The sequence below is a fragment of the Nuphar pumila genome, chromosome 17 (genome assembly GCF_984573655.1).
Source record: "Nuphar pumila chromosome 17, dmNupPumi1.hap1.1, whole genome shotgun sequence".
In the NCBI taxonomy this organism is placed as follows: domain Eukaryota; kingdom Viridiplantae; phylum Streptophyta; class Magnoliopsida; order Nymphaeales; family Nymphaeaceae; genus Nuphar; species Nuphar pumila.
This window is the reverse complement of record NC_143265.1, coordinates 74,180,340-74,205,258: the sequence shown is the minus strand read 5'-3', so window position 1 is coordinate 74,205,258 and position 24,919 is coordinate 74,180,340. Positions and strand designations below refer to the sequence as shown.

The window sequence follows — 24,919 nt, the reverse complement described above, 5'->3', positions numbered from 1 at the left end:
CTTCTAACCTTAGTACAAATATCTTGTGAACCCAAAATCCATCTAAAAAGACTTCAATGATATTTGCATGAACCTCTTGATATTCATATAAATATTTTGAGAACCTCCAAAAGATTAAAATCAAACTAAGGAGATTTGCATGATATTTGCATGCACCTCTTTTTTAACTTTTCCAACGATCTGCAAGGTACGTATTTATGCAAATGTTAGGAAGTATGCACAAATATCATGTAAATCTTCTTAGTTTGCAATTTTAATTTTTCAGATGTTCGTAAAATATTTATATGAAGGTTAGGAGGTCCGTGCAAATATTATATGAATTTCCTTAGTTGGATTTTCTTTTGGGGGTTTGTAAGATGTTAACGCAAAGGTTAGAAGGTCTACATAAATATTATATGAATCTTCTTAGTTGGATTTTAGTCTCTTAAAGACCCACAAGATATTTGTGTGAAGGTGAACAAGTCTGCACAAATATCATGTAAATTTTCTTAATTAAATTTTAATCATTTTGAGGTTCACAAGATATTTGTGAAGGCCTGGAGGTCTGTATAAATATCTTATGAATCTTCTTAGTTAGATTTTAGTCTTTTGAAAGTTCATAAGATATTTGTGTGAAGTTCAAGAGGTCTACACAAATATCATGTGAATCTCTTTAGTTTGCAATTTTAATCTTTTGTTGGTTCACAAGATATTTATGTGAAGGTCAAGTGGTTAGCAAAAATATCATACAAATCTCTTTTGTTTGTAATTTTAATTTTCCAGAGGTTCACAAGATATTTGTGCAAAGGTTAGTAGGTTTGCACAAATATCATGTAAATTTCTTTAGTTAGATTTTAATCTTTTAAAAGTTCACAAGATATTTATGTGAAGGTCAAGAGGCATGCACAAATTTAAAGTGAATCTCCTTAATTGAATTTTAATCTTTTGAGGGTTTGCAAGATATTTGTGTGAATGTCAGGAGGTCTACACAAATATCATGTGAATCTCCTTGGTTTGATTTTAGTCTGTCAGAGGTTCACATGATAGTTGTGTGAAGGTTAGGAAATCCACAAAAATTTATTGTGAATCTCCTTAGTTTGATTTTAATCTTTGAGATGTTTATATGTGTGAAGGTTAGGAGGTTCGCACAAATTTCATGTGTCTTTCAGAGGTTCACAAGATATTTATGCAAAGGACAGGAGGTTCGCACAAATTTAATGTGTCTTTTAGAGGTTCATAAGATATTTATGTGAAGGACATGAGGTTTGCACAAATATTATGTTAATCACCTTAGTTGAATTTCAGTTTTTTGGAGATTCATAAAATATTTGTTTGAAGGTTAGGAGGTTTGAGCAAAATACATGTGAATCTCTTTAGTTGGATTTTAGTTTTTTAGTGGTTCACAAGATATTTATGTGAAGGTCAAGAGGTTTGCGCAAAGTACATGTGAATCTCCTTAGTTGGATTTTAGTTTTTTAGAGGTTCGCAAGATATTTATGCAAAGGTCGGGAGGTCTAAGTAAATATGATGCAAATCTCTTTGGTTTGATTTTAATCTTTGAAAGGTTCACAAGATAGTGTGAAGGTCAAGAGGTCCGCACAAATATCATACGAATCTCCTCATTGGATTTTAGCTTTTTGGAGGTTCACAAGATATTTTTGTGAAGCTGAGGAGGTCCATATTTAAATTACATACAATGGGTAAAATGGTCTTAAATAAGACTAAAATCAGTTATTTTGGGTATGTGAATAATTTTGACATATTTCTTGGTATTTATAAAAACATGCTGTTTTTTTAAAGAGAATATTGCTATTTTCTTTATTAAAAATACATTGTTTTAAAATTAAAGCAACAGGATTTAAACTCTAAACCTGCTGTTTGAAAGTCAAAACACTTTGACTCTTTATTTTACACTATATTATATGATATAAAATATATCTAAAATATTTATTACTACTTAACAAGTTTTTACATGTCAAACCAGGCCAAATTAAACACTTGTTCGTGTTCGCATTGTTGAGTCTATTTTACAAGTTAGAACGAGCTATTTAATAGTAGGGTTGTCAACGGGTTACCCATCAAGGTATACCTGAACCTTCCCAAATAACAAATTACCGGTTCGGATTTTACGATTCACATAAATGGAATCCCAAACCCGGATCTGCATAATTTTATTAAAAATACTCTAATATGATCAATTACTTGGCCCTAGCCTTTGTTGCGTGGGGTCGACGCTCACCGGAAACACCCGGTTTCATGCCCCTTATTAACCCGTCTTTTCCGGTCACTGTAAAGAAACCCTAGATGTCAAACGCCTCATGAACCGGCATTTTCCGGTCCTTATAAAAAACCCTAGATTTTAAACGGTTCGTTTCCGCCTTTTTCCCCATTTCCAACTTTCAAAAGAAGAAGCCTCTCTCTCTCTCTCTCTCTCGCTCCACCATGGGAGGATCTCAAAGTCGCGAGGGAAATCTCTGTGATTCGGAAGAAGAGGAAGAGGAAGAAGAAGAAGAAGAAGAAGAAGAAGTGCAGTCGGAAGAGGAAAAGGAGGAAAGCAGGGAACAAAGGACACCTGCTTCCTTCAGAACCCCAGACCCCAATTCCCCGTCGCCTTCGTCCCTCGAAGAGATCAACGCCACGCTCAAGGCCTTGAAGCTCAAGTACGCTAACGTGCCCCGCGTTACGAACGCCGTGAAGCTCTACCTGCACATCGGCGGAAATACCCCCAGCGCCAAATGGATCATCTCCGAGAAGCTCACGACCTACGCCTTCGTCGACGAGAACGGAGACGCTGCCGACGGCTCCATCAAGGTCAAGGGCAAGCCCAAGTTCCAGCGGAGGTGGGTTCTCAAGGTGGGCTCCAAGGTCCGAGGGCTGGTGTCGCCGGCGCTGCAGATGAAGATGTTCGACGACCAGCGACGCGTCGATTTCGTGTGCGACGGTGTCTGGGCGCTGAAGTTCTTCACGCCGGAGGATTACAGGGTCTTCCTTGCCGAGTTTCAGAACTGTTCGTTCGAGAATCTGCACGAGACGGAGGCGTCCAACAAGGAGGATGTCTACGGGAAGGACTTCAGAGGTTGGTTTGATCCGAAGGAGGCCGACGATTCGATGTGGGAGGACGTGGAGGAGAGCTTCAAGGAGGCCTATACTCCGGTGAGAGACAGGCAGGATCTCTTGGAAGAGTTGGAGGAAGCTACCAACGGAGGGATCCAGAGTATCGCGATGGGTGCGCTTGATTACAGTTTTCTGGTGAGCGATTCGGGTATCGAAGCCGTGAAGAACTTGAGTCATGGCATTCATGGCAAGGGGGTCTCTGTGAAATTTAATAGTGGCAAGGGTAGGTTTGAGGGCTTGGGTTCTTCTTCTTCCTTTGAAACCCCTAAGAAGGCTCTGTTAATGAAGGCAGAGACGAATATGCTTCTAATGAGTCCAGCAGGAGAAGGGAAACCACATGCCACTGGGATTCATCAATTGGATATTGAGACTGGGAAGGTAGTGACGGAATGGAAGTTTGCCAAGGATAACACCGAGATAACGATGCGAGATATAACCAACGACAACAAGGGCGCGCAATTAGATCCGTCTGGATCAACATTCTTGGGTCTAGATGATAGGAGGCTTTGTAGGTGGGATATGCGTGATCGCAACGGGGTGGTCCAGCAACTGGATGGTCCTGTTCTACACTGGGCAGATGGGCATCAATTTGCTAGTAATACCAAATTCCTGTGTTTTGCCACCACCGGTGATGGGTGCATTGTGGTTGGTTCGGCTGATGGCAAGATCCGTCTGTACTCAGATCGTTCCATGAGGATGGCTAAGACGGCATTTCCAGGACTTGGGTCTCCGATTACTCATGTTGATGTAACTTATGATGGGAAATGGATATTGGGAACAACAGATACGTATTTGATCCTGATTTGCACATTGTTCACTGACAAAGATGGGAAGACGAAGACTGGCTTCGCTGGCCGTATGGGTAATAAGATTGCCGCTCCGCGGTTGCTGAAGCTGACCCCTCTTGATTCACATTTGGCAGACCAGAACAACAAGTTCCATGGAGGACAGTTTTCCTGGGTAAGAGATTTGCATGCTGTTATTGTTTAACGAATTGTTTCTATGAGTAGGTTGATGAGGTTCTCTTTTCTTTGGATTTATACCTGCTGAAATTGACATAGAAAGCAATGTTATTATTTGGATGTTTGTATTGGCTGTTTGGCGTTTACTATAGGTTTATATGATGTGCACATATTTATATATTGATGTGTTTAACAATTTGACCTTATCTAGATTGTGTTCTAGTTTCAAGCATCAGATACCTTAGGTGACATTTAAGTTTTAATGCAAAATTCTCTATTATACAAGCTGAAGACAAGTTCAGGTGAAGAAATGTTTTCTTATAGGTATTACTCTGGAATGACGTGCACCATTTACAGTGTGAGATTGTTCACTTTGATGGTTTAAAGTGATAGGGAAAAAATGTTCTACTCTCTGGAATGATGCGCACCATTTACAGTGTGAGATTGTTCACTTTGATGGTTTAAAGTGATAGGGAAAAAATGTTCTACTCTCTCTCTCTCTCTCTCTCTCTCTCTCTCTGCGCATGTGCCTGCACACATGCTTCTGTCCAAGGTTGTTAAAAGCATTGGGGTGAGGCAAAGCTTTAGAGCCTCGATGAAGCGAGGTGTAAGTATCAAGGCGTTGAAGCACAAGTATGTATTTTACCAACAATAACCTGTGAGAACATATAATTTTTCACATAAAAAAGGATCACATTCTTATGCACACAAAAGTACATTCAAGCACATAGGCATATGAAAGATTAAGAACTAAAAGATCCAACTTGGTTTTAAAGTAAGATTAAGAATAAAACTAACATAACATATCTCACCTAATTAAATTAGTATTATGAATTTTGATTCAAATCTCAATTCATAAGTAAATTGAAAATATGCATGACTCATGTTGAGCTTTCAAAGATTTGGTTGAGAGAAAAAAAAATCACACATGAAGTAGATGAACATCTCATGGTTTGGGTTATAGTGTTTTGTATTTCACTTGTGCATATATAGTTGGTCAAGTTATTCTAATATTAGAGAAACTTATGCACTTAGTAGATTCGCAATCACCATTTGGAATGCAATGCCTTGTAGGCCAAACAATGCAAAAAAAAAAAGCCCAACCTGATAACCATCTACAACTTTCATAAGAAACAAGAGAAATAGCATTCACTCTTACTTCAAATTGAAAGAGCAAGATATGCAACACGAGAAGAAAGCCCCCAAATCAGACGTATTTTTAATGAACAACGAGGGAATTTTGAACCAAACAACTCAGAATTAGGGTTCGTTTGCTCGAAAAGAGAATCTCTAAAATTCACAAAATTATGAGAATATATATATATATATAGAGAGAGAGAGAGAGAGAGAAAAGCCTATAAAAAGGAAGACTAAACGACTTTTAGAAAATGAAAATGCATGTTGCCCTTAATGCATACACTTGCCAACGTAATTCACGTTACGTGAATACCTTTTTAGTATATGAGGCGTGTGCTCCTCCTCAATGCACATACCTCGAACGACGCATGAGCCCATGCCTCATAAACAGAAACGCCTCAATGTTGCGCCTCGAGGCATGAAGGCTCGACTCACACTTGAGGTGTGTGCTTCACGCTTTAAAGCGTGCTAGTTTACTCTTTTTCTTTTTCTTTTTGATAATGGGGAGAAACCACTGCTTTGGTCTGGACATGCCGTTATGGGCTTAGAGATGCCACGTTGACTGTGGCCTTGTTTCAGCGTCTGCAGTGTAAAACTCCAGTACTCTCCCCCTGTCCACCAGGGATAGTTTCTTGTTGCCTCTAGTTTACTTGCAATATGGCTGAGTTGAGCTGTGAAGGCTAATTGAACCCTGATCCTGATGTATGGTTTTACAATTTCTGCAGATTACTGAGGGTGGGAAACAAGAACGGCATCTTGTTGCTAGCGTCGGCAAGTTCAGTGTTATATGGAATTTCCAGCAGGTGAAGAACAGTGCTCATGATTGTTACCGTAATCAAGAAGGCCTGAAGAGCTGCTATTGCTACAAGATTGTTCTCAAGGATGAATCAATTGTAGACAGTCGTTTCATGCATGACAAGTTTGCTGTAACCAATTCCCCAGAAGCTCCGCTGGTAGTTGCCACGCCAATGAAAGTTAGTTCTTTCAGCATATCAAATAAAAGATGATTCACTGGGTGCTGAATCTTCTTCATGCCTATTTGAGTGTGAGGCTGGCAAAGATCCCCGTCATGAATTGGAGTTTCCTTTGCTTCTAGTTTTCTCCAAATGTATTTGAATAGCAGTTGCACTTTCTCCCTTTAAAAGACATCGTTTTAATTAGTGAAGATTGTGTTATGTTTCTGTAAACTGAATGTGCTTCGCTCATTGGCATATTACATGTTTGTCCTCTCCTGTGGTGCTTATGTTCGTGCAGATGCGTATGATATTTATCCAATTAAGTGCAGTAGATCCTTTTTATTTGGTTTAAACTCTCAATTCTCTGGGAACTTTTTTTGTAACTATTGTTTTTATGGAAAAAGGAAATATTAGAACATTTCTGAACATTCTTAATGCGATTATCATTTGAATGTGTTTATACCTGACTTTACGACCTATGATATGATTTTTTGCTGGAAAATGTGTTCAGTGGACGAAAGTGGGCAAGTTTTGTGAAGATATTGGACTCGAATCTGGTACATATCTGGGTCTGATATTCCTGACCCTTGCTTTCTTTCAATTGCATAGGACTCGTGCAACAAAACCCAGAGCAGATCTAGTGATCGCAGCCCGACTACTTTACAAATTCTTGGGCCACACAATACAGAAAATTGCTGTGCATGTAAAGATCTTTTGTGTTATATGTTTTATGCAAAATCGCTGCAACCATTAGCGATTTTCTGTGTTTCGCATGGCCCGAGTACTTTTCTTCTTTTGAACAGAGAAAGATGGGGTTAGTCCGACCCCTACCAGTTATACAACCATATACCATTGGGTTCGAACTTACAACTTCCCAACACAGGATGACTTGCACTAACTGCTCCTGCCAGACAAGTGGAGCCCCCATCGGTTGGCCCGAGTACTTTGTAAAGTACTCACCCCGATCACCTAACCACGCCTCAACAAAACAAGGTCCAATCCAAGCATGCACGAGATTTAGCTGATCTATGATTTAACATATCAATTCCATTGGTCAGGTCTTTGTCTAGTTCAATCAGGTGAGCGTCTACTACGATTGATTGCTCTTAAGGGTGCATATCAAAGCATTGGATTTGAGAACAAGGGATTTGATTTATGACTTTGGCCTGATGCCCAAGTTAGGGAAGATTCGTGAATTTGTGGTAAAAATCGAATCTCAGATTCAGTGTTTGAGTCACTCTGAATGGGCATGGGCCCCATGTCAAATCTGATCCGTTGGGTCTTGAGAGCCAAAGGGATTCAAACACACCTTAACTCCCAAGTGTCCAGTCCTCCTAGGTAGGGCCTTTAACAAGCTGAACCAGACAAGCTTGAAGTGTTCAAGCTTGGCTCATTCTTGTGACAAACATAGCCGAGTTCAAGCTCATAATCAACTTGAGTTAAACGAGCTGAGTTCGAGCTGGCTTGTTTATAGAAAAAATACATTGTTTTAGAACTCGAAGAAATAGGATTATAAAAAATTACGTATAAAATATATCTAAAATATGTTTCTTACTACCTGACGAGCTTACACGAGTCGAGCTGAACCAAGTACCTATTTTTTCATATTCAGATTGCCGAGCCTCTTTTACGAGTTTGAATGAGTTCTTTATATTCGCTGAACATGAGCCAGCAACTAGGGGCTCGCCTTGTTTACCAGGCTTACTCCTCAGGTTCCTGATCTAACGAGTGAGGGTGATTTGGTCTTTCCCTTTTAATTATTTGAGATCTAGGATAATTGGGTCCCAATAACTTTTAATAAGCATGGTGAGGACGTTGCTAACTGTTTAAAATCTGTGGCTCTGCACTGCTGCTGCAGCCACTGCAAGCAGTGGTGGTGAGGCTTCTGCCTGTAACTATTGCTAAGGAATGGTGATGGCCATGGTTTCTGCCTGTAACTGCTGTACCCTTATTTGTTGTGCTTTCCTTCGTCGATTAATCAGCGAAGCTTCCACCAGCATGTGCTGTTCATTACTGCTGTTGCTGCTGCCAATAACCGTCCTCGAAGGCTGACGATAGTTCGAGCCCAGCGGGCTTCTTGGCTTCCTGGTTTGGACCTCTACGCTTGGATGGCACGTAAGTTTTCCAATGAACATAAATTGTTAAGGTTGAGAGAAGAAAACTCATTCTCTGCAAACCAATGTTCTTGGTCTGAATTTTAAGCGACCTAAGTTTATATATATATATATATATATATATATATATATATATATATATATATATATATATATATATATATATATATATATATATATATATATATATATATATATATATATATATATATAGAGAGAGAGAGAGAGAGAGAGATTGTGTCGTGTAGTGAAATGGTCAGAATGGAAGAGACTGATGGGTGACTACAACAAATGTTGGTCTATTGGCGAAGCAGGTTATATGTTCCCCCCCCCCCCCGAACAGGGCAGTTAGCTACATCTCATGATCGGGGGTCCCAAAGAGCACCACGTATGTAAGCATGTGTGTCTCGTATCCCCATGTTTGTCAGCATTAATTAGCGTTGGAGTTTGATGCGATTGCAAAGACTTAAGTACCCTCTCCTCCATTGGTGCAAAAAAAAAATGACGGTTCTTGAAAAGGAGTGGTTGTAAAGACTTAAGTGCCCCGAAGATGATTATTTAAGACCCAGTCTCTGCACTACAGGATTATCCGAGAAAGATATCTCCCCTGGACATCAACCCTTTCACACTCTCTCTCCCTTCTATTTCTGCTTCTATGCACATCCAACAGAAGATCTTACATTGCTCCATCAAGCACCGACTGACCTGCACATTTACTGTTGTGGAGCCTGATTCAGAGTTTTTACCCTTACAGGAGGAGGGTCTGGGGGCTCCTCTCAGTGTGGGTAGCATCATTCAACTTGAAGAGTTATGGAGTCTGATTCAAAGCTTTTACCCTTACAGAAGGGGGGTCTGAGGGCTCCTCCCAGCGTGTTCATGGCCCTTTGCCCTCACAGGATGCTACCCGTTCGGGCTCATCAACCATCTCTCGCTCTCGCTCTCTCTCCCTTCTATTTCTGCTTCTGTGCACATCCATCACAAGATCCTATATTGCTCCATCAAGCACCGACTGACCTGCACATTGACTGTTGTGGGTCCTTACTGATGAGCTGCCTCTAAATTTATTCGACTCTGGGTCCTTACTGCACTTGAAGTTGAGTCGTTGTATTTTTTGTTATTCAGTGGGTGGTGAGGCCCTCCTCTACTCTCTCAAGACTCTTATGTCAGGAAAACCAAGGCGACCATGGCTACCATCGACGTGGGCCTACGACAGCTGCGTGAGGTTTGGAAGGGTGAAGCCCAACTGTTGCAGCCAACCGTTGGAGAGGTGGAAGAAGAAGAGGAGGTTGCGGCGTTTGAGACGTCGATGGAAATGCCACCCCTCGAAGCCGAAATCAAGTCTGACAGGGCAGATTGGTCCAGAAATTGCAGGTTAGAAGGTGCAATGAGGCCGCTGCCCGGGCTGTCCGACTGGTTCCGGCGACTGGAACCCAAGTTCGGAGGAGGTTGGAACAAGGTTGGGATCTACGGGGCTTTGAAGGCATCCTTAGGGAACATAAAGTGTCAGGCCAACGTGATAAGGGCTCTGTTTGAAGCATGGTGCTGGGAGACCAACACCTTTGTGTTTCCGTGGGGAGAGATGACGATCACCTTGGAAGATTTGGCGATGATGGGACTCCCATTGCTTGGAGAGCTCGCTCGAGAGGACCCCAACAATTTCAAAAGCAACAGTGCAGAATCCGGCAAAGAACTGAAGGAACGATTCAAGAAGCTTCTTAGGCGTGGTTCAAGCAGGGTGACGTTTGCTATGTGGATGGAAGAGTGGGCGCGAGGCAAGGAAGAAGAAGAAGAGGAGGAGCCTTCCATGCAAGAGAACCAGGCGTTCTTGGTGCTGTGGCTGTGCCGCAGCGTGATCTGCTGCTCGAGGGGGCAGTGGGTGAGGAGGGGAGTCTTCGAAATGGCGGTGCGCCTCTCTCTAGGCTACTCCGTAGCGCTCGCTCCGGCCGTGCTCTGCCTCATTTACGACGTTCGTGAAAATGACAAAACTACCCTCCATCGATATCGCGGGAAAACGTTCCGCAGGTGGTTGTAATGTATCGTTGAAGTTAAAATGGGGAATGAAATGACAATAGAAATCGCTGAAAATTTACAGAAATAAATGCCCTCCTTCTAGAAAACTGAATCGTCGGTTCCTCTTCCTCGGACGGACATAAAAGCCCTCCTTCTAGAAAACTGAATCGTCGGTTCATGAAAATGACAAAACTGCCCTCCATCGATATCGCGGGAAAACGTTCCGCAGGTGGTTGTAATGTATCGTTGAAGTTAAAATGGGGAATGAAATGACAATAGAAATCGCTGAAAATTTACAGAAATAAATGCCCTCCTTCTAGAAAATTGAATCGTCGGTTCCTCTTCCTCGGACGGACATAAATGCCCTCCTTCTAGAGAACTGAATCGTCGGTTCGTGAAAATGACAAAACTGCCCTCCATCGATATCGCGGGAAAACGTTCCGCAGGTGGTTGTAATGTGTCGTTGAAGTTAAAATGGGGAATGAAATGACAATAGAAATCGCTGAAAATTTACAGAAATAAATGCCCTCCTTCTAGAAAACTGAATCGTCGGTTCCTCTTCCTCGGACGGACATAAATGCCCTCCTTCTAGAAAACTGAATTGTTAGTTCGTGAAAATGACAAAACTGCCCTCCATCGATATCGCGGGAAAACGTTCCGCAGAGTTTGCGTATGTAGCAAGCGTTATGTTGTATGATACAAATAGTTCAAAAAAATCATTTCTCGCTCTAAGCACTCTACCGGAGATTCTTTGCTTTCATCTCGAGTTGCTGGAGCATCCTTTCCTTTTTACCAGAGCATCTGTTTCCGTCTTACGCGCAGTCGCAGCATCGTTGCCACCTTCTGTTGCGTATTAGTTGTTACTGTTGCTTACTCTACAGTTGGAATATCCAAATTCCCATCGTTTTGGTGAGTTTAGTGTAAGTTTTCTTTCTTCAATCTGAAGATTGGTTCTTATACAAGGATTTGTATTATGAACCCAAATATTCCGACGATTTCTAATGATGATGATCGTGTATTGTGTTGTGCAGGTTAGCAATGTCTGCGCCTCATCAGATTAGAGATACCCCGTCGTTCTATGGGTTGTCTATTAGAGAAGTGATCCGCGAGTCCCATCTATCTAAAGTTTTTGAAAGATACCAAAATATACTTAAGATTGAGAACGATGAAGACAGGGAAAAAGCCTTGGAATCGTATTTTGCGGAGGATTATCCATCAGATATCGAGGCTGCGGACCAAAGGAAGAACTCTGAAGAACGAAAGATGCAGAACAAGGATGACGAAGAGAAGGCAAAGACCAGAAATATTGATGAGAATATAAATAGAAGGCGGAGGATTAATGCACAGCAGATGGAAAAGAGGAAGATGAAGGCGGAGGAGTGGGAAATGGATGTTAGCAATATGATGGCGGAGGCTCATAGGAGAAACTTGGAGAGTAGAGCAATGCGACACAAGGCAAGGCTACTGAAGGAGGCGGAGGAGAGGCGAAGGCAAATGAATAAGGAGGAGGAAGAGAAGGAACAGAATATTCCTCAGTTTGAGGAAGAAAAGGAAAGGCGAAGGACGGAGTTGGAGTTCGAGGAAGCTAAGGAAATGCAAATGCAGCAGAAGGAGAATGAGGAAAAGAAGGAAAGGCAACGAAAGGAGAATGAGGAGGAGGTAGAGAAGGAAAGAGAAAGAAAGAAGCAGGAGGAAGAATTGCAGGAAAGAAGGAAATAACAACTGCAAGAGAAAGAAAGGCGGCGGAAGGAGAAGGAGGAAGCAGGTGGAAGAACTGCGGCAAAGAAGGAAACAAGAAATCGAAGAGAAAGAAAGGCGACTGAAGGAGAAGGAGGAGGAAGAAAAGGAAAGGGAAAGAAAGAAGCAGGAGGAAGAGGCGAAAAGGGAGAGACAAAGGAAGCAGAAGGAGGAGGAGATAAAGGAGAGAGAAAGGAAGGAGAAGGAGGAGGATGCGAAAAAGGAGAGAGAAAGGATGCAGGAGGAGAAAAGGGAGAGAGAAAGGAAGGAGAAGGAGGAGGAGAAAAGACAGAGAGAAAGGAAGCAGAAGGAGGAGGAGGAGAAAAGGGAGAGAGAAAGGAAGGAGAAGGAGGAAGAGAAAAGGCAGAAAGAAAGGAAGCAGAAGAAGGAGGAGGAGAAAAGGGAGAGAGAAAGGAAGGAGGAGGAGGAGAAAAGGGAGAGAGAAAGGAAGGAGAAGGAGGAGGAGAAACGCGAGAGAGAAAGGAAGCAGAAGGAGGAGGAGGAGAATAGGGACAGAGAAAGGAAGCAGAAGGAGGATGAGAAAAGAAAGGTGAGAGAAAGGAAGGCGACGGTGGAGCCGGTAGAGATGGAGATTGAAAGGCAGTTCGAGGCAGTGAACCCACCAGAAAGTCCCAGGTTGGAGCGAGAACAGCAGAAAATAGCGACCAAGGTAAATATATTCGTCCTGTTTGCGAAGATTTAATAATATGTTTAGCGATTTTGGTATAGCGATTACTGTGTTAGGTATTGATATTTATAGCGATTACTGCGATAGTATGTCTGCAATCGATATTATTTATAACGGTTAGTAGAATAGTATTTATAAGTACAAATGGAAGTAATTTATAATTTGTAGGAATAATATGTTATTTTGTGTTATAGGGAGGTCACAGGAGAAGTAGAGCACCAGGTGAAAAGCTCGGAGGTCGCTGTCAATGGCCTGTAGTTCTGTCTTGGTATGGTCAACTGAGTGCATATCAGAAGGACCAACTACGAAATATGCACTTCGGTGGCCTTTTGGACCAGCAATATTTTGAAACTTGCTTGAATACCATGACTCATCTGGTAAATAAGTGGAATGATAAGACTAACACATTCCAGTTTGATTCTTTTGAGATCACCATGATTCTAGAAGATGTGGCGAGGATCACTGGCCTTAAGTGCGATGGCAGTGCTGTCCTATTACGGCATTCAAACTATAACGCAAGGGAAAACTGCACTGCCCTTCTCATCCGATTTTCTTTACATTTGTTGTTATCAGATTGTTTATTCTCATCCAATTTTCTTTGAATCAACTCTTGGATTTTAGGATCCGATTTCTCCAGCTCAACATGTTCTCTGATGTTATCGATATCCTTAATATGCCCCCTCAAGCTTAAGGGGTGGTCACGGAGCTTGAGCTTGTCCCTAAGAAAGATGAACTTGGTTGTGCCCAAAGCTTTTATCAGAATATTGCCTAACCTCTTTGGCATCGCTAAGATATAGCATTTCTGTTTAGCAATCGCTGTATTTGTCTTCGCCTCGAAAGAATAGCGCATAAAGTATTGGCGATCTAAGCCATGAACAATAATTTAACGAGTTCTGACGGCACAAAGGTTTGTATCCATATACGATAATCGTGAAAAGGTATTTGTGTTAAATAATCAATAGATAAGGAAAGGATTTGTTGTCATCGCTGGATACTTCGTGCTTTGAGTCGGAGACCGATCTGTGGCATCGCAGCATAGTGATTTGTGGGTATTGTTCGAATGTCAAATCACACGTGGAAAACGTATTTTTGAATATTTAAAACTTAATAAGCGGCATGGAAAGACGTATTTTTGAATACTTCGAACGCAAGCATTTAATTTGGCGGCGGTTATCAAAAAAAGGCGGCATGCGAAAAGCCGTATTTATATTTTTTTAAACGCAATCAATTAATTAGCGGGCTGTTTTCAAAAAATGGCTGCACGTTAAAGGACTTTACCTTTGTAGGTGAGGACGGCGTTTCAGTATCTCCGTTGCAAAGGTGCCATCGATATCTCCGTCCAGGCATGACGCCGAAGAAGGGGACAATCGGAGCAGTACGACCAGCCATGGCGGACAAGAAGAGAACTAGTGGAGCAATACGACCCGGCACTACGCCAAAGACGATGGGAGCACTACGACCGGGCACGACGGCAACGGAGAGGACGATGGTAGCAAAACGATCAGGCACGGCGCCAGAGGAGTGGACGAGGGGAGAAAAACGACCAGGCACGGAGCAAACGGATAGGAGGATGGGAGCTAAACGACCAGGCACGTTGCCAATGGAGTGGACGATGGCAGCAAAACGGCCACGCACGGCTCTGAACAAGAAGACAACCACATCCACAGTACCAGGACTAGCGCCTAAGAGGTATATTCTTTGAAACACCTAAGCGGTTTAGTGAACATTTGGCTTTTCATGTCGTATTTGGACTAGTGTTGTTACTGTAGACAATAATTTCAATGTTCAATCCTGAATATCACACTCATGGTGCACTCAGTGCAACGACCACAGTCTCGGGTGGGCGGCAACGCCCTGACGAGTTCGTAGATGACATCGAGCAGATGCAAGATGAATTTGCAGATGGGAACACTATCAGTAATTTTGTAAGTATTTGTCCACTATCAATTTCTAGGTCATCGGTTTGCATGTTCTGAAGTTCGTAACTTTGTGCAACCAGACAATGTATGATTTTGTCAATTACATTCAGAGCAACCCAACGAGCAATACAGTACGCATCATCAGCCCGTATTTCATGGTATGTCTGTGCCGTTGTTGTTCTGTTTGCTTTCATGACGTACTCATGTTTCTTGGTGGTTAAACCTTGCTATTTCGTGCAACAGATGTACGTCCGGCGAAAGCCATACGACATAGGATTCGAAGATGCACTACCTTTTTGGAACAGCGATGATGAGTGCATAGACATTTCGAAATTTGGAAAGGTAAGTGAACAAACATCTTATCCAAGGTTTATTCGTAACATCCCCATCACAATAAGTCTCTGGAACGAAAAATGATTTTATCGATTCGCAGATTTTACTTCCTACACTCTGGCAACATCCAGACCATTGGGTCCTATATGAGATGAATTTTCAGCTAAAACAACTATGGTGCTACAACTCATTGGACTGCCACAGTGGCGTAGAACGCGATGCTATGCATTTGGTAAGCTTGTACCCAAAGATGAAGTAGCTATTCGAGGTAGACCGGACTGTAATATATTATCCCTTTTTCACAGGCGGGATTCCTTAACGGGCAAATGGGTGTCGACATTGGTGAGTGGATGTTGCTCTGTGCTGACGATGTTCCGTTACAAAGTAATGGGGTCGATTGTGGCATATTCGTAATGAAGCATATTGAAGCAATATACAATGGAGAACAACCTTGTTTCCACGTTGTATGAGCTTCGTATCCGATGTTATTGGGTATTCCTGTTATATATTGGTTTCACATTACCTGTTTTGTTGCAGGAACATATGTCGGTAATACGCGACGAAATATGCGGAAAATTGATTGAGTTTAAAACGAACGGCAGACAGAATAGTATAAAGTGAAACCTATCGATTGCTCTGTTTGTACAACCTAACGAGGCCCTCCATCACCGTTCTCGCCGTCCTCCTCGACAGTAACCCAGTAGGTGCAGTCGCGCTGAGGGTGGCCAGCAGGAGCTCCGCCAAGTCCTCTTCCTCTCCCTAGCGAGGTCTAAGCGGATTTGTCGTTCCGGTGACGGGTGTTCATCTCGTTCCGTTGACAGGTGTTCTATGAAAAGTAAATTGTATTCAGAATTAGTTTTGTGTTGTATACGCATAACCAATGCCGGTAAAGTTGTTCTTAAGCAATGAAGAATACTGTACGGCGAAAGATATTTCTAAATATCGCATTACGTGAACTTATCAATAAGAAAGGTTTGTTCTTAGAAATCGCTGTATTGATGAACCGACGGTAATGTACACCTAAGGCGATTTCTTTAGACGTACTTGTGGATTTATTTGAGACCCAAAGATTCGGTCCAATCGCATTGACTACCATTCAGAATAGCCCTCTGGCATGACATTGTTTTCATTAATGCGGAGTGCTTTTTTATTTAAGATTTGCTTTTGGTTTAATGAAACTGACGTATATACTCGAAAACTGACGGAGGGTGATAGGACGTTTCATTAATATTTGAATGACACAAAACACAGTTCCACTTTGCTTCGCGAATAAGGAACCGACATAATCGACAATTTCTGCATACACGACTTATTCTTGAATCGAGTGCATAGGCAGCTTCGACGCAGTTGTCGTATCCGTCTATACCTTTTTCATAGGTCTGTAAGATCATAATTGAAGAAACCGTCGTTTAAAATTCAAGCAATTTTCAAATTCTGGCACAGATTTTCATGGTCGTAGCAGTGTAGTTTGACGTTAGACTACCAAGCGTATCGCTTTGTACTATTCGTAAAATACGAACGCGACATTAAAGCGATGTTTAAGCATACAACATTTCATAGCGATGTTGAATATTATCATTTCGAACATTAGAAGTCTTTGTTCATTGCACACATCGCAGTCTCACCCTGCGACTGTCAATCACGCGGGTTGAGCGCACATCTTTTATCAATTACAAGCCTTTTAGATCCTCGCCTCCGTCAGTTTCTCCTCCGAAATTAGAAAGGACGTCAACTTTTTGCAGAGTTCTTCGCGGAATCCGGGTATATCAACCTGCAAAAGCAGATTGTAAACTAGAAGCAATAGACATGCCCTTAATTGCCAATAACAGAGGCCAAGGAATGGCATACAACGTCGAAACAGGGTTCTGCACCATTGTATATCGCTTCAATGTACTTCATTATAAATACGCCGCAATCAACGCCATTATCTTGTAAAGGAGCATGGTATGCCGTGCGATAGATCCACTCGCTGACATCGACTCCCAAAATGGCTATGAGGAAACCGATCTGAGAATAATGCGACCGAAAGTAAATTCATGACCCCAGTACACTACACGATACTCATATAGATGGAATCTTACGAGATGGGAAATGTCTAGCCGTAAACCACTGTCAACTTCCAACGAATTGTAACACCATAGTTGTTTTTCGCGTAAATCCATCATGTATAAGACCCAATGCTTTTCAGACTGCCAGAGTGTAAGAATCAGTATCTGCAAATAGATCAAAAAAATGTTGTTACCACTGTCACGCTGTAATATTGCACTGTAGGTTTGTTTGCTTACCTTTTCACTTGTCATAAGATCTCTGCAGTGATTACCGTTAACCCAATAAGGTTTGTCGTCTTGAAATCCACTGGAGTATGGCAAACGGCGTGATATAGTCTGCAAACCGAAAGAAACATTGCTAACACCAACGTTAACATACGAATCAATTGGACTAAATCAATAATGAAAAGCAACATAAAATACAACCGATATACCATGAAATATGGGCTGACGACGCTCACAGTCTGGCTTGGTGTGTTGCTTTTAATATAATTTACGAAATCGGATATAGTCTATTTACAGCAAATATGGTGTTGTATTGATCATACGTACACATGGCTTACGTTTATAGACAACTACTACTAGTTTCATACTAACAAAATTACTGATCATGTTGCATTGTGCGAATTCACTGCGCATTCGGTTGATGTCCTCCAGGAGTGATTGACTAAGTTTTTGCCCAACTTCGTCGGTGGATGTTCCACTGAAATGAATGCGGACATTGCAACGACCGATATTTAAATTACATTATATAGTACACAAAAACAAATCACAAAAAACGCATGAAAGAGACGGATTTTGCTGAACATGTAGACTATGTGTAGACAATATACCCATGATTCGCCATTGTTGGTCGTGTAGTTGTCTTCGTCTGCCTCACCGACTATAATTTTCTATGTTCGAGGGCGGATCTCCAGGTTTATGAAGGAACCGTCGGTTTGGTTGTTGCTGGTTCACGAAGTAGAAGACAAACACACCTTCCAGTGCTTGTGCGACTATTTATGACCTAAAAGATGTACTGCTCAACCAACATGATCAATGAATACTGTACGACAACTCAAACATTTATGGGTATCCATTGGAAAATACACATTGAGTAGCCTTTTCTTTATAATATATGGATACAACTTTTCACAAGATAACAATAATGATTTCAAAAGGCAAGTGGAGGTGTCGGGAACGCGAAAGATTTGCTGGAGAAGAAGTTGACTGGAGGTGTATGGCGATTTGTGGTTATCGTTGAATAGCGATATGTGGCATCGCAGCACAGTGATTGACAGTCCTACGCTACGATGCCACACATCGCAGCACACTTGAACAATCCTTCGCATCACGCTAAGATTGACAGTCCAACAATAATCAACAACGTTCTACGCTGCGATGCTACATATCGCTATTCAACGATAACCACAAATCGCCATATAGTGATGTCATCATTCGCCTTTTTGCAGAAGCAAAAACCCGCTATATATCGATTTGAATAAATTCAACCACGAACCGCAAGTCGTCAATGACAAACGACTATAAACTCTCAAAAAATTCGGCATTGTGGAGATCGGGTCATGCAAAGAGGCATGACAACTAAGTTAATAGCCCACACGAGATTCCTGTGTCCCAAACCTATCTGTCGACTGCATCATAGCCTGTCATGAAAGAGAAAATATTAGACACTGAATTATGTTTCACAAGAAATGCGTATCTCCTCGCAACATCGATTACATACCAAAAGCCTTGTAAAACTGTAGCGATCGTTGCCGGAAATCTGGTCGGGAGGAATGTAGATTTGAACGTTTGCCGGTACTTCTGCAGGGTATTGCTGCATGATGGACATTACACGAGTTAGCTATTTGACAAGCTTCACGCAATGGGAAGCAATATAATGTTTTACATACCTGTTCATTCGAAGGGCTTTGTTATTTTTTATTACAGGTTGGTTGTTTCTTATTCTTTTTCTTGCCAACCAATTCTAGTGCACCCTTTGCCCTCCGACGACTGCGATCAGAGGCAGGTTTTCTTTTGATACCCTGCGCTTCATGAATATGTCCATCATAATCAACAACGTTCACTACTGACTTGTTGAAGATAATGTTTACGCTTCGGCGCAACTTCTCGGGAGTGTCAAGCGAGACATGATTTTGACCTACGTTGTTCGATCCCATTATCTTCGGCTGGTATTCATTCGCTGCAACAGACTTAATGTGAATTAACTCCACGTTTTCAAGTAACTCTGTTGCAGCTTTTCTCACACATGCATAGCCTTCTTCGCTTCTCGATGCCAAATCAGCAACATGCATGAATGACCTACACAGTTGTTGGTAACGGGAGGCTATGTGGCACTTCTCGTCAACACCAGATTTACTCGCATTGTCCATAACGAGCATTTCAATCTTCGCGCGTCTCGTCCATCTTCGCATTACGTAAGACTCAGGTATTTCTTGTATCTTCTCTTGATTGAGTGCCTTTAATGCATGACAGCATAGGATACCTTTGAATTCATACATTTTGCACGAACATTCTACCCTTCCGTTGTCGACATTGTACGTGACATGCGCTTCTTGCCTTTCCTGATGCTTTTCGCCCTGACAAAAAATATGGTATTTGTGCATATTCTCGGTTTGCACCAGTTCTTCTATTTTGCAATTCATGACATGCAACACCTCTTTCTTGATCCATTCAAATACAGTTAGTGTATACAGAGCTGCAGGTCGCATCAATATTTTTATGCCAAAAGTTAGAGGTCGTGTATTGAAGCATTTCACGTCTTGTTCAAGCTCATTCTGTCTTAGACCGTCTACAAATAATTCATATTGTTCCATGAAACGAAACATTGTTAAACATGAATACAGGGTTTTCTTCAGCGTGGCATGCATAGATTCGGCTCTTTGTGTGCTTATCATACCTGCACAAAAGTATTGTCTTCCATATGCCAATGCCCACTTCTCTTTTTCTGCATATAAATTTTGTAACCACAGACAGTCAGCAAGGTCGTATGTCTTAATCATTTTGTCCCAATCTGACTTAAAGGTGACCTCGTCTACGCTATGAAGTACACACCTTGTAAAATGTTTGTCAAACCCTGTATTCTGATTAAATATGTGTCCTATGTTCTTTGCTGTATTTTGAAAGATATGCCACAAACACAGGCGATGATGTGCATCTGGCCACACATGAAGCACTGCAGCCGCAATTGCGTGATCACCATCTGTAAGTACAGTTTCAGGATGCTTCCCATTCATTGCCTGTGTAAATACTCTGAACAACCACTCAAAGGTTCCCTTGGTCTGGTCATACACAAAAGCACCGCCTAATATACAACTCTATGCGTGATGGTTCACTCCCACAAACTGCGCAAATGGCCACTGTTCAGTGTTAATCTTTACTGTAGTATCAAACACAAGCACATCATTGAAGCATTCATAATCTAATCTAGACCTTGAATCTGACCAAAACATATTCACGGCATATCCATCTGCGTCCACTTGCATTGCACTAAAGAAACCATGTTCATTACTTGATTTATTCTGTAAGTAACGAACCAAACAACATATTTCTCCGTTTTTCATGTTATCTGTCCTCTTCCTGCTCAAGTGGTTTCTAAGATCCAAAGGTGTGAATGGCACATTTTCGCGACCACCATCAATGCGGGTAAACAAATTGTATGTCTTCCTTGGTGCAATGCCGGCGCTATCGGCTATTTCAGCTATTGCAGCATGAGCTACAGTTACTTTACGATGTGACCTTAGCATAGGAGTCATAAATGATGCAGATAAATCATGATTATGATCACTGATTAAAGTACGCACGACAAATTTCCCATTCGGATGTCTTCTCAAAACCAATCTCGCCTGACATCCACATCTTGATTCTGGCGTGCTCCTAGTTGGATTTCCCATTGATTTCTTCCAACCTTGCTTGGAACAGACATATGTCTTTCTAACCAAGACACCCTGTGCATTTTTTGACCAAGAAAACCTTCTCACACTGAAGCCAACTTTTAAGGCATAATCATTGTAAAATTTATATACATCTTCGTTATTAAAATGCATTCCTTCTACAGGAACATAGTCAAGTGCAATTCCATGTACATTCCCAGTTCCTACGGTTTTATTAAGTGTACTGACATCAAAATCAGGATCATTATTGAATTGCATTTCTTCTCCTGGAACATTGAAGTCAGGTGTACTTCCGTGTACATTCCCGATGCATACACTTTTATTATGTGCTGTCATGGTAGTCTACCTCATCATTGAATTGCATTTCTTCCACTGGAACATTCAAGTCAATAGTGGGTCTAATGCCTGCACCCTTCTTTTCATGTGCATCGTCAGTGCAGATGTTCAATTCTTCAGTTGGGTCATAAGTATAGATATTCAATTCTCCAGATCTTTCTATTGATTGAGCTACATCGTCTTTATTACAACCTGATGATAAGCTCAATAATGTTTTAAGCAATATATCAATTTGTGTTTGCAGTAACATGGCAAACAAGTCGATATTATCTCACAAAAATTAGAGTCTGTTACTAATACAGCGGTTTGAGATACAATGCATATGATGAGTGAATGTAGGATACCTGATGGGGTAGAGGCCCTTTCTAGCATCTGCAAACAAGCATTCCTGTCAACAGGTCCCAGCGTCTTACAAATATCGATAAGTTTCCAACCTTCGTAAGAACAAGATCTACCTGCAATAACCAAACAAAGCCTTAATGACACACAAGACGACATGCATTCTTCATCGATAGCATGATGCTGGGAAGCTACTCACGCCGCCTTGATGGAACTGGTTGGAATGTTTGTGCATCATTGCTTTCTTCCTTAATGCCTAACAACAACGACAAATAAAAGAAGACAGTGGAATGTTTTGTAAGCAATATATCAATTTCCGTTAGCAAGCGGCATAGGTTTACTACGATTTAATCAGGATGCATATAAGAACGGATACCACTAGGGTTACGCAAGTCAAAGCAACGATTTAATGAATGAAAGTATCAAAGCAAGTGCGGTTTGATGTTTGCTTATGCTGAGCATCGACGTGTCGCTTACCATGCCAATAAAATAAACATGTCGTACATGTGTGTTGACGATAACGCTCTCATAATATCCACGAGGCTCTAAAGCGAGTTCAATAGAAGTCGCTGAGAGAGCAACAATATGCATGCGAAAATCGCCCCGCCATGCGTGTCAAGATGTGTTTCTGCACCCAAATGTTTTCAAAGTTTGTGTACAAATATCTTACAAATACATATTACAAAACATATAATATCTTACAAAACGATATGTATAGCGATTTGTCAGATATTGAAAATCGATACGGCAGTTCAGTATTTATAACTTATAACTCGACGATACAAAAACATACTATCTAAAAGGTCGATAAATATATCGCACAATAAATTACAAATCGATAAGGAAGAACTTGAACATAATAGCAAACAAATCGATATTAACTAACAAAAATGTATCTCACAAAAACGAGAGTCTGTTACTAATACAGCGGTTTGAGATACAATGCATATGATGAGTGACTGTAGGATACCTGATGGGGTAGAGGCCCTTCCTAGCATCTGCAAACAAGCGTTCTTGTCAACAGGTCCCAGCATCTTACAAATATCGATAAGTTTCCAACCTTCGTAATAACAAGATCTACCTGCAATAACCAAACAATGCCTTAATGGCACACAAGACGACATGCCTTCTTCATCGATAGCATGATGAGATGAAAAGCTACTCACGGTGCCTTAATGGCACTGGTTGGAATGTTTGTGAATCATTGCTTTCTTCCATGATGCCTAACGACAACAGAAATGAAGAGAAGACAATGGAATGTTTTGTAACACAAGGCAGGCACGAGAAGGCGACAGTGTGTTGTACAACAGGATAAAAAACAAGGCGGAAAGCTCGACTGGAGACGAAGGCAAAGTTTGCGTTGATAATGGGAGCACTGTTACAGCAGATGGCGCAGGCGAACGTCTCCACTTTAAATGGTTAACATCAAACTTTCTGGAAGGAGGATTTTTTTGTCCTTTTCCCCACCCGTCGTTTCACAACTTTTGAATGGAGGATATTTTTGTCATTTCCTCGAACCGTCATTTCAGGGCAAGAAAAGCAAGTAAGGGTGATTAAGTCTTTGCAACAGCACCAGAGTCCGATGCAAAGTTATGTCAACATACACGGGAATACGAGCCCCATGTGCATGAATACGTGGCGCTCATTCGATCCCCCGAACACGGACGTGGGATTCAGTGAATCATCGGGGGCGAACATACACAACCCTCCCGTCTGTTGGTGCAGCCTGGCTGGGGATTTTGGGTTTGATCCACTGGGTCTAGGGGAAGACCCAAAAAATCTAAGATGGTATGTTCAGGCAGAGCTTGTGCACGATCGTTTTGCAATGGCTGGTGTGGCAGGAATTCTCTTCGCTGATGGAGTATATCTGGTACAATTCAGTCGACGCTAGCACTAGTAAAATGAGGGCTTGAGGTGTTCTTTCAAACAAGAGAGAGAGAGAGAGATGATTGGGGATCAATTATCATTCTCCTTCAGATAAGGAAGAAATTTTCCAGGTCTGAGGTTGCCAAATTCCTCTCTATAAGAGGGCAATCGGTTTGCTTTTTCAGATAATCAAATCCTCTTAAAAAAACAAAAACTTTGTTTTTTTTTTCAGAGAATGGAGAAATGTTCAAGAAAATTGTTATAGCATGATACCATTGGAGGCAAAAAGAAGTTTTCATCTCCTAGTATGAGATACCCATTAACATTTCTGTGAAAAGAGAGCTGAGAAAATCGTTGGGAAAACTGTTTCAACTGGTGTGTGTTCTAAGATCAACAATTTCAGGCCTTTCTGATGACATATCTAACTTGTTCCTTGATTCGTAGTCATATCGGCTGATTTTTTTCTTAAGAATTGCAGTTACTCCGAATAACGGGAATCAAAGATCTACCAGTTTGGTATGAAGCTGGAGCAGTAAAATTCGACTTTGCAAGCACAAAGACATTGTTTATTGTTCAACTGCTTCTAATGGGGTAATATGACCCAACCAGTCTGAATATCTAGTCAAGTAACTGCACATTAAGGATTAATCCTCCACCCATTTTCTGTCAGATTTGTTGAGACTAAGAGGTACATGCATTTCATAATCCTGGATCACAAGCAAAAGAAGGGTCATTCTTCGGCTTAGAAGCCGCACTCGAAGGATTGGCACCAGGGTGAATTCTCTGATGAATATGCCTAGACCAAATTAGAAGGGAAACGGAAAATAAACAAATATCAAAACCAAGAAAAAGAAAGGCAACTCTTACTCTTTGAACTAATCGCTCTTTTCCAATGAAAACAGCTATCCAGGGGGGGAGGGGGAGGGGGAGGGGCGGATCAACCCACTAGGTCTGGCAAAGGACATTGACCAAGCCCATGAATTGAAGCTCAAAGAAATAAAAAATGGTTGGTCTCTAGCCAGAGTAGGCACACCAATTCACGATAGCTGATTGCTAATTAATCATGGTTGCTGTGTTGTGACAGGACTGTCAATGGTTGCAATGCTTGGCATTTTTGTTCAAGCCTCTTTAACACATACTGGTCCTATTGATAATCTGGTTGCTCACCTCTCAAATCCATGGCATACAACTGTTATTCAGACTCTTTTCCATGGGGTCATAAACTTGGAGAGAGAGATGTACGTTTGTACTGTTTCTAATGTAATTACAGGTCATGCAATCGCTATTTGTACATGTTCAGCATTTCCAAATTTTAACATTTAAACTCTCTCTCTCTCTCCCTCCGGTTGTTTTCCGTCAAACTCAGGTTGTTTCCAATCTCCGGTTGTTTTCAATAAGCTCGTGCATTGCATCTTGTCTGATGTGTACGCAATTTTGTGCCTCTACTGCTCTGGTCTCCACCGCCTTCAGCCGCCCTTCTCTTCCTCC

The 24,919-nt window shown here is 41.5% G+C and overlaps 1 protein-coding gene and 1 pseudogene across 2 annotated transcripts; both read left to right on the top strand.

Moving 5' to 3' along the window:
* The first annotated feature begins 2,331 nt into the window (after positions 1-2,331).
* Positions 2,332-6,379, top strand: LOC149812237 (protein CYPRO4-like). Its single transcript, XM_089993168.1, has 2 exons — positions 2,332-4,053; positions 5,918-6,379. Exons 1-2 carry the CDS (start codon positions 2,422-2,424, stop codon positions 6,197-6,199), a joined length of 1,914 nt encoding a protein of 637 aa, XP_089849294.1. The 5' UTR covers positions 2,332-2,421; the 3' UTR covers positions 6,200-6,379.
* A 1,677-nt stretch (positions 6,380-8,056) lies between these two features.
* LOC149812236 (photosystem I chlorophyll a/b-binding protein 5, chloroplastic-like) lies at positions 8,057-24,754 on the top strand (annotated as a pseudogene). The gene is made up of 7 exons (XR_016428495.1): positions 8,057-8,071; positions 8,196-8,263; positions 23,291-23,426; positions 23,910-24,022; positions 24,102-24,205; positions 24,334-24,437; positions 24,516-24,754. The product of XR_016428495.1 is annotated as a photosystem I chlorophyll a/b-binding protein 5, chloroplastic-like (transcript).
* Positions 24,755-24,919: the final 165 nt, after the last annotated feature.

Excerpts from the sequence above, each read along its gene's own strand:
- LOC149812237 (XM_089993168.1), top strand. The coding sequence starts at position 2,422 with ATGGGAGGATCTCAAAGTCGCGAGGGAAATCTCTGTGATTCGGAAGAA. Across the intron at positions 4,054-5,917 it reads ATGGAGGACAGTTTTCCTGG|ATTACTGAGGGTGGGAAACA; the intron begins GTAAGAGATTTG and ends CAATTTCTGCAG.